The sequence below is a fragment of the Nerophis ophidion genome, linkage group LG06 (genome assembly GCF_033978795.1).
Source record: "Nerophis ophidion isolate RoL-2023_Sa linkage group LG06, RoL_Noph_v1.0, whole genome shotgun sequence".
Lineage (NCBI taxonomy): Eukaryota > Metazoa > Chordata > Actinopteri > Syngnathiformes > Syngnathidae > Nerophis > Nerophis ophidion.
In genome coordinates this window covers 2,323,530-2,342,044 of record NC_084616.1, presented here as the reverse complement: position 1 = coordinate 2,342,044, position 18,515 = coordinate 2,323,530, and the positions used below count along the sequence as shown (strand labels likewise).

General features: G+C 40.8%; 1 protein-coding gene across 6 annotated transcripts in view; it reads left to right on the top strand.

Annotated features, from left to right (window-relative positions):
• vps13d (vacuolar protein sorting 13 homolog D) overlaps positions 1–18,515 on the top strand; it is a 181,537-nt gene that overhangs the window by 35,611 nt on the left and 127,411 nt on the right. For all 6 annotated transcript variants that reach the window (XM_061902435.1, XM_061902439.1, XM_061902437.1 and 3 more), the window contains exons 16-25: positions 1,970–2,024; positions 2,167–2,334; positions 5,295–5,425; positions 5,508–5,640; positions 5,717–7,969; positions 8,038–8,189; positions 13,480–14,526; positions 17,656–17,746; positions 17,820–17,946; positions 18,021–18,201. In XM_061902435.1, coding sequence (XP_061758419.1) covers positions 1,970–2,024; positions 2,167–2,334; positions 5,295–5,425; positions 5,508–5,640; positions 5,717–7,969; positions 8,038–8,189; positions 13,480–14,526; positions 17,656–17,746; positions 17,820–17,946; positions 18,021–18,201 — 4,338 coding nt within the window. The remainder of the gene's footprint in view (positions 1–1,969; positions 2,025–2,166; positions 2,335–5,294; positions 5,426–5,507; positions 5,641–5,716; positions 7,970–8,037; positions 8,190–13,479; positions 14,527–17,655; positions 17,747–17,819; positions 17,947–18,020; positions 18,202–18,515) is intronic.

Here is an 18,515-nt window from a genome sequence, read left to right as displayed (position 1 = left end):
ATAAATATACTAGTCCTGCATGTAAGACTGAATAAATATACTAGTCCTGCATGTAAGACTGAATAAATATACTAGTTCTGCATGTAAGACTGAATAAATATACTAGTTCTGCATGTTAGACTGAATAAATATACTAGTCCTGCATGTAAGACTGAATAAATATACTAGTTCTGCATGTAAGACTGAATAAATATACTAGTTCTGCATGTAAGACTGAATAAATATACTAGTCCTGCATGTACGACTGAATAAATATACTAGTCCTGCATGTAAGACTGAATAAATATACTAGTCCTGCATGTACGACTGAATAAATATACTAGTCCTGCATGTAAGACTGAATAAATATACAAGTTCTGTACAAAAAATAGCCTTCTACCACAATTTGCAGAGGCACATGTTTTTGATTCTTAGATATTTTTACTAATGGATAACTTGCCTAAGAATTGTAAGTCAAGGTCAAAAGCAGATATTTAAGTTTTTATTCTAATAACCCCAAGAAAATGCTTAGAATATCTTGCTGTGTGATCAGATAATATGAACGTGTGAAACATCATGCATGCATGGATCTTTTCTTCTGGCAACTTTTAAATAACAATTACATCCAGCCAAAAAGTGATTTGTTATTCCTGCCTTTCACAGGCTATGTAAAGTCAAGTGGTGGGCCACGTTAAATTATAATGTGGGCCACGTTAAATTATAATGTGGGCCACATAAAATGATGCTGTGGGCCACGTTAAATGATGCTGTGGGCCACGTTAAATGATGCTGTGGGTCACGTTAAATGATGCTGTGGGCCACGTTAAATGATGCTGTGGGCCACGTTAAATGATCCTGTGGGCCACGTTAAATGATCCTGTGGGCCACGTTAAATGATCCTGTGGGCCACATCAAATGATCCTGTGGGCCACGTCAAATGATGCTGTGGGCCACGTCAAATGATGCCGTGGGCCACGTCAAATGATGCCGTGGGCCACGTCAAATGATGCCGTGGGCCACGTCAAATGATGCCGTGGGCCACGTCAAATGATGCTGTGGGCCACGTCAAATGATGCTGTGGGCCACGTCAAATGATGCTGTGGGCCACGTCAAATGATGCTGTGGGCCACGTCAAATGATGCTGTGGGCCACGTCAAATGATGCTGTGGGCCACGTCAAATGATGCTGTGGGCCACGTCAAATGATGCTGTGGGCCACGTCAAATGATGCTGTGGGCCACATAACATGATGCTGTGGGCCACGTCAAATGATGCTGTGGGCCACGTCAAATGATGCTGTGGGCCACGTCAAATGATGCTGTGGGCCACTTAAATGATGCTGTGGGCCACTTAAATGATGCTGTGGGCCACATCAAATGATGCTGTGGGCCACATCAAATGATGCTGTGGGCCACATCAAATGATGCTGTGGGCCACATCAAATGATGCTGTGGGCCACATTAAATGATGCTGTGGGCCACGTTAAATGATGCTGTGGGCCACGTTAAATGATGTGATGGGCTATGTATAGTGATAAAGTAGGCCACCTTGAATATTGTGGCAGGTCACATAATATAATGTACCGGGCCACAAAAAAAAAGGTGTGGTTTGACACCTAAAATAAAGTGCCGGACAATGTAAAATCATATGGCGGGCCACCTGAAATAATGTGCTAGACCACATGAATTCATGTGGCAGACCACATGAAATGATGCAGTTAGCCACATAAACTAATGTGGTGGACCGCATACACTAATAAGGTGGACCGCATAAAATAATCTGGTGGACCTCATAAAATAACGTGGTGGACCTCATAAAATAACGTGGTGGACCTCATAAAATAACGTGGTGGACCTCATAAAATAACGTGGTGGACCTCATAAAATAATGTGGTGGACCTCATAAAATAATGTGGTGGACTTCATAAAATAATGTGGTGGACCTCATAAAATAACGTGGTCACATGATGATGATGATGTTATGATTTGCAGGACAAGGTTGTCATCGCTGTAAAGCAGACATCTGGCCAGGCCAGCAGCACCTCTGGTAAGCTTCTTCTTTGCTAACAGTCACTGACTATCTGGCCAGTGTATTAAACACACAACTATAAATATAAATATAAATATATAATTCACTTCACAACTATCACTGGATATTTCATTCTCCCATGGTCCTCGTTGACTTGCAGAGTGCTGTTCCTCTCCGGTCTTTGAAATGCTTTATGAGCGTAATCCTGTGAGGTCCAAGTTCGAAAGAAGACTGGAGGTGAACACCAGCCCACTGAACATCATCTACAACCCACAGGCCATCAAGAAAGTCACAGAGTTCTTCTACAAAGGACGAGTCCATTCCTCTGGTAAATCCGAATGACTTGCATTTTGGGGTTGGGTTGTGTGTCTGTATAGTCGGGTATGAAGCAACGATGTTTCCATGCACTCAATTAATTTGATGCTCGAAATTGGCATTTTACAATCCATGGAAACACCTTAATCTGATCCTGTTTATCTTTTGAAAATACCCAGATTATGTGATTGAAAACCAGTTTTCTCATGTGTGTGTGTGTGTGTGTGTGTGTGTGTGTGTGTGTGTGTGTGTGTGTGTGTGTGTGTGTGTGTGTGTGTGTGTGTGTGTGTGTGTGCGTGTGCGGCCTTCATGTTGCACCAGTCTCAAGGCGCTGGATATAACTCAGAAGCTAAAGCCCTTTAATCAAAAACATAGGCAACAACTAGAGTTTGCTTCACAAATGGAAAGAACAGAACATTCGGAAGTACATTGATGGGAGGAATACAAACAGGATGTATTTAAAAAGGTAGCTAAGGAAATGGAGAATGCTGGCTTCATTTGGACTTTATAACAAATATGAGAGAGGTGGAAGAGAATGAAGCAGGTATGTGGTATTTTACTTCAGACTTAAAACTCCGTCCATCAATCCTCAGAGTTATTTGGACAAACTTTGAGACATTGGAAAGTTTTCTTTCCATTCTGAGTCAGAAAGTTCCTTCAGGACCACTTTCTCCCACCAGTCTTTGCTCAGGACCCACACCCAGCAACTACCTTCTCGGTGCTAGTGTCATGTTCCTGGTGATGTCTAAGATCATTTCTTCATCATGTCTGTTATTTAACATCAGCATAGCCATTAGTTGTAATACAAACCCCAAAAGCAGTAAAGTTGTCACGTTATGTAAATGCTAAATACAAAGAGAATACAACAAATCCTTTTCAACTTATATTCAATTGAATAGACTGCAAAGACAAGATATTTCATCTTCACACTGGGACACTTTCTTATTTTTTGCAAATAATCACGAAGTTAGAATGTAATGGCAGCAACACATGTCAAAAAAGGCATTTTTACCAGTGTGTTACATGGCCTTTCCTTTGAACAACACTCAGTGCAGGTTTGGGAACTGAGGAGACACATTTTTGAAGTGGAATTCTTTCCCATTCTTGCTTGATGTACAGCTTAAGTTGTTCAACAGTCTCCCTTCACACATTTTCAATGTCTGGACTACAGGCAGGCCAGTCTAGTACCCGCACTCTTTTACTATGAAGCCACGCTGTCGTAACAACTGGCTTGGCATTGTCTTGCTGAAATAAGCAGGGGCGTCCATGATAACAACATATGTTGCTCCAAAAGCTGTATGTACCTTTCAGCATTAATGGTGCCTTCACAGATGTGTAAGTTAGCCATGCCTTGGCCACTAATACACCCCCATACCATCACACATGCTGACTACAACACTTTCACCCTACAACAATCACTAATACACCCCCATACCATCACACATGCTGACTACAACACTTTCACCCTACAACAATCACTAATACACCCCCATACCATCACACATGCTGACTACAACACTTTCACCCTACAACAATCACTAATACACCCCCATACCATCACACATGCTGACTACAACACTTTCACCCTACAACAATCACTAATACACCCCCATACCATCACACATGCTGACTACAACACTTTCACCCTACAACAATCACTAATACACCCCCATGCCATCACACATGCTGACTACAACACTTTCACCCTACAACAATCACTAATACACCCCCATACCATCACACATGCTGACTACAACACTTTCACCCTACAACAATCACTAATACACCCCCATACCATCACACATGCTGACTACAACACTTTCACCCTACAACAATCACTAATACACCCCCATACCATCACACATGCTGACTACAACACTTTCACCCTACAACAATCACCAATACACCCCCATACCATCACACATGCTGACTACCACACTTTCACCCTACAACAATCACTAATACACCCCCATACCATCACACATGCTGACTACAACACTTTCACCCTACAACAATCACTAATACACCCCCATACCATCACACATGCTGACTACCACACTTTCACCCTACAACAATCACTAATACACCCCCATACCATCACACATGCTGACTACAACACTTTCACCCTACAACAATCACTAATACACCCCCATACCATCACACATGCTGACTGCCACACTTTCACCCTACAACAGTCAGTGTGGTTCTTTTCCTCTTTGGTCCAGAGGACACAACGTCCAAACACAATTTGAAATGTGGACTCGTCAGGCCCTGCGATGAAGTGGCGACTTGTCCAGGGTGTACCCCGCCTTCCGCCCGATTGTAGCTGAGATAGGCGCCAGCGCCCCCCGCGACCCCAAAAGGGAATAAGCGGTAGAAAATGGATGGGATGGATGGACTCGTCAGGCCCCAGAACACTTTTCCACTTTGCATCAGTCTATCTTAGATGAGCTCAGCCCGAGCGAAGCCTGCAGCATTTCTGGGTGTTGTTGATAAATGGCTTTGGCCACTTGTGCCAACTTTTTTGAAACATGTTGCAGGCATTTAATTCCAAATGAGCTAACATTTGCAAAAAATAACAACGTTTTCCAGTTCAAACGTTAACTATCTTGTCTTTCCAGTCTATTAAATTGAATATAAGTTGAAAAGGATTTGCAAATCATGTTTTTATTTACCATATACACAAGGTGACAAATTCACTGCCTTTGGTTTTGTATTACAGAGCTTTTTGCCCTGTTTTAGTTTGACGTCATAGGTCAACCGTAAAAACAATATCTGTGCTAAAAGGAAATAGGCGCCCCCCAGTGTACAGGAGGTATAACCAATTAGAGAGAGGGCATGGACCCTGGGACTACACATTTAGCTATGAAAAACCAAAGTACTTAAGGAATCAGACTCATTTATTTGTCAGTTGGGGAGTGATCCAAAGTTTCTGTTGGCAGTAATTATTATGCAATGCAATTTCTCACCCAGGTTTTGGCTATCAGTCAGAACTGGAGCTGAAAGTGGCGGAGGCTGCCAGAAGGAAGTATGACAAGTTGAAAAGGCAGACCAAGGCAGAAATACGCCAAACTATTGATCAGCTTCTTGTGGGCGAATTTATTGTAAGTCAAACTCACTGGTGAACGTTGTGACAAAAATGGGGGATGAATTGTTGAAGTTTTATTGTCATTTGTGTTGTTGTAGGAAAACAGTAAGCGTTGGACGATGAAGCTGGACATCTGTGCACCACAGGTCATTTTCCCCGATGATTTCCAGTCCGGAGACCCCATGTTAGTCATCGTGGATTTGGGCAGGATTCTGCTCACAAACTCCCTTGGTAAATTCAACAAAAAATACAAAAATATGCTGTACGGTTTTTCAATAATCAATTTCAATTTCTCAATTTGTGAAAGATGACTCTAAGGATTTCAAAACTGCTCCACTTGAGAGGGAAGACTTAAGTGATGAGGAGTACCAGACACCCCTTGGCACTCCACCAGAGTCTCCACCTGAGCTTCAAGTGCCTCTGAAAGATTGGCCAAAATGTCCTGAACTCCCCAGCCTCGGCTCACCTGAAAACACAAAATCATATTGTAGAAAGCTTTATGAAAGATACTCCTTGTCCTTCAAGGATCTGCAGATAATGGTTGGTCGCTACAAGGACAATTGGAAAAACCTTCAAGAGAGTGAAGTGGGTCCGACCCATGTGGTGGAGAAATTTAATGTGTTGTTGCAACTGGAGCAGAGGCTGCGTTACACGTCCGACCCCCAGCTCCCAGGGGCTGTGCTCTCAGGAACCCTGCCTGATCTCAAGGTCCATGTCAACCTGGAGAAGATGACTGCTTTGAGGAGTTGTTTGGCGAGGCTAAGCAGTTCAGCAGTCAACGAAGACAACCTCCACGATAAAGGGATCAAGTCTCCCGACCCGCTTACTCTCCGCCATGAAAAGATCTTTCAGAGAGAGGATAGTTCCTGGAAGATACAAGGTTCGGCCAAGAACTTGACACAAAGCGTGATGACATTAGAGCAGCACACAAGGGAAGTTCTGGTGGAATCCCGCCTACTGCTGGCTGAATTCAACATCAACTATATGCAGCTTGGTGTGGAGAGCGATGGCCGCTACATATCTGTTTTGAAGGTATTTGGCACCAACGCTCACTTTGTCAAGCGACCTTATGATGCAGAGGTCTCTCTTACGGTCCATGGTCTCCTTCTGGTGGACACCCTGCAAACCTATGGTTCAGACTTCGACCTTCTAGTGTCCTCTCATAAAAATCTCAGTTTTGACATCCCCACTGGCAGTCTTCAGGAAAGCCAGCCATCTTCTCCAATGTCATACGACAGTAGGTCTTCTGAGCATCAGAACCACCTTAATGAGTCCTCTTCGGGTTTGCGCACGGATAGAATGTCTGGCCTTAGTTCCTTTCTTAAAGATCAAGAGGTGCTGATTAAACTGGAATACCAATTTGTTAGTTCAGACTGTCCTTCCATGAACCTGGACAGTTCCCTTCAGGTGATAAGCATGCAGGTCAACAACTTGGACATTATTCTGAACCCCGAGACCATGGTAGAGCTGCTGAAGTTCCTCCAAAAGTCTTTCCCCAAGGAGGAAAACCAGTGGGCGGCGTCATTACAGCAACCTGCAGTACAGCCCTACGCCAAGGAAGAAGATGGAACTTTCCAGTCCACTTATGATCACAACAAAGAGCTAACTGTGGAGATTCATCGACTTAACCTCCTTCTCCTTCGAACGGTATCCACAGGAACTGTGTTGGGCGCTGAGAAGAAAGGCTTGAAGATTGCAACTGCCAGCATCACCGGCACCAAGGTTAATGTTTCCTTAGGCAGTCGAATGGACATCAATGGATCACTTGGTGCCTTGCAGTTAGTAGACCTTACCCAGGAAGGAGGCCGAAGCCAGTTTGTAGTGAGCATCGGCAATGCAGAAGACAGCTCCTCAACTTGTGAAGGACTACCTTTGCTTGCTGACAAAGAACTTTCTCCTTCAGAAGCCCTGAATTTTCAACTGCGGGAGAATTTCCAAGGGGACTGCACTTTACATTTGCACATGGCATCCTTGCATTATAACCACTCAGCCAAGTTCTTGATGGAGCTCAGTCTTTCCGCTAATGAGGTGGAGGACAATTTCCGCTCTATGTTGAAAAGCGCTGCCACCAAAGTGTCAACAGTTCTTGTCACAAAGACGGCCGAGTACAGCGGTATGTTCTCGCTCTTTGAGACACCCTCGCGAAGAAGTCGAACTCAGAGTCAAAGTTGGGCTTATCCCATGGAGGACGAGGAGGATATTTCCATGGAGGAGCCTGAATCTACCTTGGAGACCTTCTTTGTGAAGTTGACCTTAAATATAAACATCGAATCACCAGTCGTGTCCATTCCTCGAAAACCTGGACACCCTGAACTGCTTGTCGGGCACTTGGGCAGTATAACTATCCAGAACTTTAGCACTGGCCAGCAGTCAGAAGGCGAGCTGTTGCAGGTGCTTGTGAAGGATATCCGCTTGTACTCACTAAACACCGGTCACTTGGTTTTGAAGAAGATGCAAAGAGTGGAGAAAACTGGCAGCTCGTCACCGTCCCATAACAGAAGTCAGGATGAACCTCAGTTCACACGCCACGACTTCTTTGAATACCTCAGCCAAGGAAAAGGTGAGATGAGTAATACTTGGTCTACGCAACTTCTATCCAAACTAAAATGCCATTTCCCCCTCATCCAGCCTTCCATATACTAAAAGACACCACGATACAGTTTACACTGGAGAAGTCCACCGTCCATGAAGATATCCAGTTTACCTTTCTTAGCGCTAAAGAACCATGCAAGAGCACAGGACTACTGAGAGTCGAGGGGAAATTCATCAAACCTGTTCAGGTATCTATTCAAATGAAAGATCTCAATTTGTAGTCGTTTAATAAAACCACTAGGTCAGTTGTCGTCAGTATTAAACTTAACAGAGTTTTCATTCCCAATAGGACATTTCTATTGTACTGGGTTTTGGCATGTTTCCACGTCTTTGTGCTCCCTCATTTCAAACAACTCGAGACAACTTTCCATACTTTGTGGTTTCTTTCAAGTTATTATATATGGATGTATTGTGCAAGGTGGGATGTTATCGTTGAGCTCTGGCGAGAGGCATAATTGCTTGGATATGTAGGGATGCACACGAAATTTGGTACTTTTATGGGCACGTAGGTAGTATCGGGTACCGATTCACATAACATCAACAGTTTGTTGGTTGTGACGTCAGCTCAAGCCCTTGCCTCTCAGTAATATTGTACATTTCATGCCAACAAAGAAATCAGACCTGATAGAAAGCACTCAGAAAGAAGGCTCTTCTTTTCAAAAGGTGGTAGCTCAATGCTAATTGACCTTGGATATGCCATATATGTACAAGCTACTGACTAACAGTAGCCATTTTACATGGTGATTTTAACTCCTCCGAAGTTGGTAATGAAAACTACAACTAAGGTCTGTGTTTCAATCAAACAGCTGGTGTGTAAAACGTATAATACATACAGTATAAACACATAGGGGAAGACTGGCATATTCAACTTAATGGCAAAGACTACTTCCAGACTCTTGCAAAACACCTAGGACAAACTGAAATTAATGAATATTTGCAAATTAGACTAAGAAGTGTATTGTGTCAAATGTTAAATAACGTACATTTTGATGTTGTTGATAATCATTTAAACATTTATTACCACAGGAACGCACACCAAAGTACATACAATTGATACAGTGAAACCTGGATTTGGTTCTTGAACATGGTTTGTAAATCAAAAAGTTTGTATAGTGACTCAGAGTTCTCCATAAGAAACAATAAATAATGAATAAACATGAAATACATGAATAATTGCTTGTAGCCTTGAAGAAAGTCCCTACTAGAGATGCACGGTTTGCGGTCTCATCCGCGGAGTCCGCGGATCGGGCGGGTGACATGACGAAAAAATAGATTTTAATTAGATTCGGGCGGGTGGCGGTTGAACCATCCGGAAATATTTAAAATACATGGTTCTGGGATCGGTATCCTTTGCCATTCAAAGAGCCATTTGAGACCCGTGTCACAAAGCGAAGAAGACAATGGGAGACGCTATTATTCTCTAGAATGACTGCCGGCAGTCACCCAGATAATAAGTATTAGGGCGTGCTATGAAGCCATTGACATTGTCGCCTACTACAACATGTACCATCTGTTTGTCAGTCCAGCATCATGTTGTGTGTGGTTTCTGTAACAACACGCACACGACTGCAAGGCATACTGGGTGACACAGAGTACACTAATGGTTGTGATATAAACTATTTTAACACTCTTAGTAATATGCGCCACGCTGTGAATCCACACCAAACAAGATTGACAAACACATTTCGGGTGGGCATCTTCCCAGTAACACAACATAAACGCTACACAACAAATACCCAGAATCCTTTGTATCCATAATAAATCCCGACTATTTTAGACACCCCGAGCACCAAACCCTCCCACCCCCCCTCCACCCCGTGCGTCGGTAAGGTGGGCGGGGTTGGGGGCGCGGGGGCGTAAAATATATTCAGGAAGTGTTACGGATACAAAGAATTCTGGGTATTTGTTGTGTTGTGTTACTGTGAAGATGTTCTCCCAAAATGTGTTTGTCAATCTTGTTTGGTGTGGCTTCACAGCGTGGCGCATATTACTAAGAGTGTTAAAATAGTTTATATCACAACCATCAGTGTACTCTGTGTCACCCAGTATGCCTTTCAATCTTGTACGTGTGAATGCGTAAGCTGCACACAACATGTTGACGGACTAATAATTGGTGTGCACATGTTGTTGAGGGTGTCAAAGGCAATGGATTCACAGCACGCCCGTATTCTTGTAATCAGGGTGAATGCCAATTGTATAATCGCGAGAACGTTAGCGGCCCCCATTGTCTTCATTAGTCTGTGAAACGGGTTTAGATAGCTCTCTGAGTGGTAAAGGTGGCCAACCTCTGATGTATTTTGTGCATTTATGAATTGTGTTCATTATAATTGTGTTACGTCTCGCCTCGACTACTGTAACGTATTATTTTCGGGTCCCCCCATGTCTAGCATTAAAAGATTACAGTTGGTACAAAATGCGGCTGCTAGACTTTTGACAAGAACAAGAAAGTTTGATCACATTACGCCTGTGCTGTATATACCTTTATATACATATATACATACATATATACCTATACTGTATATACCTTTATATACATATATACATACATACATACCTATACTGTATATACATTTATATACATATATACATACATATATACCTTTATATACATATATACATACATATATACCTATACTGTATATACCTTTATATACATATATACATACATATATACCTATACTGGCTCACCTGCACTGGCTTCCTGTGCACTTAAGATGTGACTTTAAGGTTTTACTACTTACGTATAAAATACTACACGGTCTAGCTCCATCCTATCTTGCCGATTGTATTGTACCATATGTCCCGGCAAGAAATCTGCCTTCAAAAGACTCCGGCTTATTAGTGATTCCTAGAGCCCAAAAAAAGTCTGCGGGCTATAGAGCGTTTTCTACTGGAGCTCCAGTACTCTGGAATGCCCTCCCGGTAAAAGTTCGAGATGCCACCTCAGTAGAAGCATTTAAGTCTCACCTTAAAACTCATTTGTATACTCTAGCCTTTAAATAGACTCCCTTTTTAGACCAGTTGATCTGGCGTTTCTTTTCTTTTTCTCCTATGTCCCACTCTCCTTTGTGGAAGGGGTCCGGTCCGATCCGGTGGCCATGTACTGCTTGCCTGTGTATCGGCTGGGGACATCCGCCTCCGCTTGGGATGGTTTCCTGCTGGCTCCGCTGTGAACAGGACTCTCGCTGCTGTGTTGGATCCGCTTTGGACTGGACTCTTGCGACTGTGTTGGATCCATTATGGATTGAACTCTCACAGTATCATATTAGACCCGCTCTACATCCATTGCTTTCCTCCTCTCCAAGGTTCTCATAGTCATCATTGTCACCGACGTCCCACTGGGTGTGAGTTTTCCTTGCCCTTATGTGGGCCTACCGAGGATGTCGTAGTGGTTTGTGCAGCCCTTTGAGACACTAGTGATTTAGGGCTATATAAGTAAACATTGATTGATTGATGATGATATTTCAGCAGGCGGTTGCGTTTCTGATAAAATGTTGGTTCGGGTGGACGGCGGGTGAATGACGACTTTGGTGATACGGTTGCGGATGATATAATTGCCTATCCGCGCATCTTTAGTCCCTACTTAAGTGAAAACAAATGCACACTTTGAAGACACTATAATGTATATATGTATATAATAATAACAATAATAATGGATTAGATTTATATCGCGCTTTTCTATTATTAGACACTCAAAACGCTCACAGAGAAGTTGGAACCCATCATTCATTCACACCTGGTGGTGGTAAGCTACATCAGTAGCCACACCTGCCCTGGGGTAGACTGACGGAAGCGTGGCTGCCAGTTTGCGCCTTCGGCCCCTCCGACCACCACCAATCATTCATTTATCATTCATTCACCAGTGTGAGCGGCAACGGGGGCAAAGGGTGAAGTGTCCTGCCCAAGGACACTACGGCAGCGATTTGGATGTCAATAGGTGGGAAGCGAACCTGCAACCCTCAGGTTTCTGGCACGGCCGCTCTACCCACTACGCCATGCCGCCCCAAAGCTGAGCCAGCAACACTCAGAACTGCAATAAACAGAACAATTGAGAGGAGACACAAACACCACACAGAACAAAACAAAAGTAGTGAAACAAAAATGAATATTATCAACAACAGTATCAATATTAGTTATCATTTCAGCATAGCAGTGATTAAAAATCCCTCATTGACATTATCATTAGACATTTATAATAATAATAAAAAAGAACAATAGTGTCACAGTGGCTTACACTTGCATGGCATCTCATAAGCTGGACAACACACTGTGTCCAATGTTTGCACAAAGATAAAATAAGTCATATTTTTGCTTCCTTTAATAGTTAAAACAAATTGACATTATTGCAATCAATTGATAAAACATTGTCCTTTACAATTATAAAAGCGTTTTACAAAAATCTACTACTCTGCCAGCATGTCAGCAGACTGGGGTAGATCCTGCTGAAATCTATGTATTGAATGAATACACAATCCTTTTGAATTGGAAAAATGTCGTTTTTGAATCGAGAATCACGTTGAATCGAAAAAAATCGATTTATAATCGAATCGCCACCTCAAGAATCGATATTGAATCGAATCGTGGGACACCCAAAGATTCGCAGCCCTAATATATATATATATATATATTTATATATATATATATATATGTATATATATATATATATATATATATATATGTATATGTGTATGTATGTATATATATATATATATATATATATATATATGTGTATGTATGTGTACGTATGTATGTATATGTGTATGTATGTATATATGTATGTATATATATATATATATATGTATGTATGTATGTATGTATGTATGTGTACGTATGTATGTATATGTATATATATATATATATGTATGTGTATATATATATGTATGTATGTGTGTATATGTATATATGTATGTATGTATATGTATGTATGTATATATATATATGTATGTATATATATATATATACACATATATATATATATATATATATATATATATATATATATATATATGTGTATATATATGTATGTATGTATGTATATATGTATATTTCAAACAAACATAACAAGGGGATAATGGATCAACAAGCTCTTTATTATAAAAACAACACAACAATAACGGCAAGTTGGACTGTCAACGTGTGCGCGCACACTAGAGTCCCTTTAGTGCTTTCAAAACATTAACGACTATGTTGCTACAATAAAAAAAAAAAAGCAAAATCCTCTATACTTTGATGTTTGCGGATATGCAACCGACAAGAACAGACGAAGGCAGAGACAAGAGGCGGAGAAGGGAGGGGAGGCAGAGAGAGGAGCTTGTGAAAGTGGCGAGCCCAAGCTCACCTCTTTCAAGTGCAGGGGTGAAGGGAAGTGGAGTGCACTTAAGTGCAGATCAGACTTAGTGTGAGCCAGGTACCATGAAGCATTGGGACTCTTTGAGTGTTGTTTGGTGCCTCCATGAATACTTGGCTCTCTGCTTGCAGGTGTTCCTGTGCAAGGCTGTGTATGAACAGGTCCTGCAGACGCTGGATCATTTATTTGTCGTTGAGGAGCAGCGAGCTACACCCAGTCAACCACCAACGCCCCCGCCTCCAACTCCTTCCTCCACCAGGCCTCAGCGCTTCCCCGACCCCCACGGAGGACTGTTTGCCAAGGACCCTCCCTACATCAGCCTGCCGCACTCACTGCTCTCCTCTCCTTTGCCTCTGCAGTCTCAAAAGCCCGGTCCTCAGTCTCCTGCCTTCACTCAGCTGAAAGTCACAGTGCACGTTGCAGAACTGCAGGTCCAGCTCAGTGCTGACTTGACCCAGGGCTCCCAAGGCTTGATCAGTCTGCAATTCCGTGACCTGGAGGGAGACATCACCAAAGAGCATCCACATTTGTTGGAAGTCCAGCTGGTTCTGCGTTCACTGCTCATGGAGGATCTCCTGGAGCAGAACCCTGAGCATAAACATCTCATGGTGTCCCGTGGAGCTCCAAAGCCTTCCACATTCAGCCCCAAGGAGTACCTATCTCATAGCTGTCCATCAGCATCCAACGTCCAGTACCCTGACATGCCCCGCTCTCTGCCTTCTCACATGGAAGAGGCCCAGAATGTCTTCCAGCTCTACCAGAGGCATGCCGCTACTTTGGCCACTAATCGCAAAACCAAGAAGGATCCAGACTGTCCCAGCACTCCGCCGCCCTCCCCGACTCACCCTGCATCCTCCCCTCAGCCCACCTCAGAGTTTGACGAGTCCTTAGTCCACATCAATGTGTTGCTGGTGGACCAGAACCACCCGGAATTCACCACCCGTTACGGAAGTGTGGGACGAAGCATCGATATTGACTTTAACTGCCTGGACGTTTTAATCACCTTGCAGACATGGGTGGTCATCCTGGATTTCTTTGGAATCGGCTCCACGGCGAACAATCACGCAATGAAGGTGGCGCCCAGCTCCCCTCAATATGTGCCGGGACATCCTCTCTACGAGTCGGACGACATGGAGCAGGACACCGGCGATGCAGTCAACACCAAGCTGGACCTCAAGGTAAGTCACACAGGTGCAATAATGCATGAAGAACAATGCATTGAAATCATCATTTCACTTCCTTTTGCCTGGATGCACACACACACACACACACACACACATACACACACGCACGCACGCATGCACACACACACACACACACAGCCCAATTACATGCCATTTGAAAGCAGACATTTGAATTCTATTTTTAAAGTAATTTCACTGTGCAGTAATCCCTAATTGGTCCTGGGCTCTAATTTCCATGAAGTAGGATTTTTATCTATCAATAAAATATGTTCTTAGTTAACTGTTTACAACCTTCTAAACATGTTTTATATACCAAGGGTCAATCTTTGGGACCCTACTGGTCGATCGCGAATACATTAGAAAAAAGACAAAATATTATTATGACATGGGTGACAAAAGGCAGGCTTTTAAAGTCCTGAACACACATCTGCCTCTCTGTCTTCAGACTGACTGTTGCAGCTGAAGGATGTTTATCCCTCTTCATAGCACACAGGAAACACCTGGCAGGTGAACAGCTGATTTTAATGCTGACCTAAACTGACTCCTGTCCCAAATGTGACCATAGGATGGATAATCTACCACGGTTTTAAGAATATGGTGGCCATTAACAGCTGGTGTGCTCAAAGTATGGCACAAAGGCAATCTGGGGCCTGTGACTCCTTTTTCATTTGCCCGAGACATATTAAAAATTAAAAAAACACCAGCAAACAGCAAGAAGCACAATGAGAAAGAAAAATGTTGACGTCAGCCACTAATAATAAATATATAAATATATGTATATATATATATATATATATATATATATATATATATATATATATATATATGTAGGTGTGGGAAAAAATCACAAGACTACTTCATCTCTACAGATCTGTTTCATGAGGGGTTCCCTCAATCATCAGGAGATTTTCCTGATGATTGAGGGAACCCCTCATGAAACAGATCTGTAGAGATGAAGTAGTCTTGTGATTTTTTTCCCACACCTACATATTGCGCTCTACCACGGTATCGAGCACTATTCTCCGGATAATCCAATCAAGACATATATATATATATATATATATATGTATGTATGTATGTATGTATATATATGTATGTATATATATATATGTATGTATGTATATATATGTATGTATATATATATATATGTATGTATGTATATATATGTATGTATATATATATATATGTATGTATGTATATATATATGTATGTATATATATATTATATATGTGTATGTATATATATGTACATATATGTATATGTACATATATGTATATATATACTGTACATGTGTATATATGTATATATATGTACAGTATATGTATGTATGTATGTATGTATATATATATATATATGTATGTATATATGTATATACACATACATATATATACTGTACATGTGTATATATATATATGTATATATATGTACAGTATATGTATGTGTATATATATATATATACATGTACAGTATATATATGTATGTATATATATATGTATATACACATACATATATATATAGACTGTACATGTATATATATATATATATATATATGTATATATATATGTATATACACGTACATATACTGTACATATATATATATATATATATATATATATATATACATGTACAGTATATATATATGTATGTATATATATGTATATACACATACATATATATACTGTACATATATATATATGTATATATATGTATGTGTATATATATATGTATATTTATATGTATATATGTGTATATATATATGTAGGTGTGGGAAAAATCAAAAGACCTCATGAAACAGTTCTGTAGAGATGAAGTAGTCTTGTGATTTTTCCCACACCTACATATTGCGCTCTACCACGGTATCGAGCACTATTCTCTGGATAATCCAATCAAGACATATATGTATATGTATATATATATATATATATATATATATATATATATATATATATATATATGTATATATATATGTATATATATATGTATGTATATATATGTGTGTGTGTGTATATATATATGTATATGTATATATGGATATATATATGTATATATATATATATGTATATATGTGTATATATATGTATGTATATGTATGTATATATGTAAATGTATGCATATATATATGTATATATATATATATATATATATATACATATATATATATATGTATGTATAGTGGTTGTTTGAGGACACTGCAGCTAGCCCTGGATAGTCCGACTCCTTAATGCACAGGTAGGATTCTCACAGGAATGAGACAAAAATAGAACCATACCTACTGTATGTGGTCAGTGATCAGGTAAATATACACAGCAGTAAGAAGACTGTGGCTGGTGTGACCGTTGGCTTCAAAATTAACCTTGGAGGGACTTTACGTAAAACTGTTCCAAGCTTTGAGCAAATAAATAACGTGCATTAAAGTAAAACATTTTTTAAAAAATTCCATTATAACGGTAAAACTACATTTGTGTGTAAATATTAGATTAGATTAGATAGTACTTTATTTATTCCTTCAGGAAAATTATTTTTTTCAGCACAATCCCATTCAAGATCAGACAAACATTACAGGGAGACAGAACAGGATCGCTGACGGGTCTGCCGGCTTCCAGCGCCACTTAAAAAAAAGATGACATACAGGTAAACCAGTGGGGGGAATGGGAGAAAAAAATAGACGATTAAAATAAAATGAAATTAGGATTATAGGATTATGAAAATAAAGTTAATTTAAAATATGCAATCACGATTAATCACGATTATTTAAAAATCACAACTGTGATTAATTGAATTTGAATAATGTATTTTTTTACAGCACTAAAAAAATGAATTTAAGTTAAATTAATTGCAATTTTCCAAGTGACAAATAAGCTGCGATTAATCAAAATTGTGATTATGCAATCTACTGTAAAAAAAAAAATGTTTTGACAATACTGATTTATATATGTACATATAATGACTTTATTCTATGGATTTCTCTAAAGAATGACATTTAAATTTAGAGGCTTAATCAGATTTAATGTGGGTATTTTTATTTAGTCCTGATGTTGAGTGTAATTACAGACTCTTTTTTTAATTGTTTATATTCTTCAACTTAACAAAACGTGTTTGCTTCTCCTGTGTTTGAATGTCCAGGTCCATTCCCTGTCGGTGGTGCTGAACAAGGAAGGCAACGAGCTGGCCAGAGCCGGTGTCATCAAACTGTCTGCTCACCTGGAAATGTTGGGTGTGTCTGAGTCACCTCAGGTCCACTCTGGACCGTGATGGTGTGGCAGTGTTTAACATTTCTCACCTTTCAGAAAGCAACCTGGTCTTGACGGGCAGTTTGGGAAGTTTGTCCCTCAGCGACCTGACCCCTCACGGTGACCTCTACTGTGAACGCTTCACCACACGTGGAGGGGAAGCTCTCAGTTTTCATATCCATAAGTAAGCAGCTGGCTTTTGAGGACATGTCCGTCTTCTAAAATGTGGCTCACCTTTCGTCTCTTGCTGGCTTGCAGGTACGGGCTGCCCGATCCTTGCCTGGAACGAGAGTACGACATGAAGGTTTCTCTGCTGATGGCCTCCGTGCAGTATGTGCATACTCAGCGCTTCCAGGCCGAGGTGGTGGCCTTCATACAGCACTTCACCCAGCTGCAGGATGTCCTGGGCAGGCAGAGGGCTGCACTGGAGGGCCAAGCTGTGAGTATGACCCACAGGCCAAGTACTCACCCCTTCCATATTTCTTGCAGCCTTATTCCAAAATGGAATTAATTCATTTTTGTCCGCAAAATTCTACAAACCCCGTTTCCATATAAGTGGGAAATTGTATTACATGTAAATATAAACGGAATACAATGATTTGCAAATCATTTTCAACCCATATTCAATAGAATGCACTACAAAGACAACATATTTGATGTTCAAACTCATAAACTTTATTTATTTTTTAGCAAATGATAATTAACTTGGAATTTCGTGGCTGCAACACGTGCCAAAGTAGTTGGGAAAGGGCA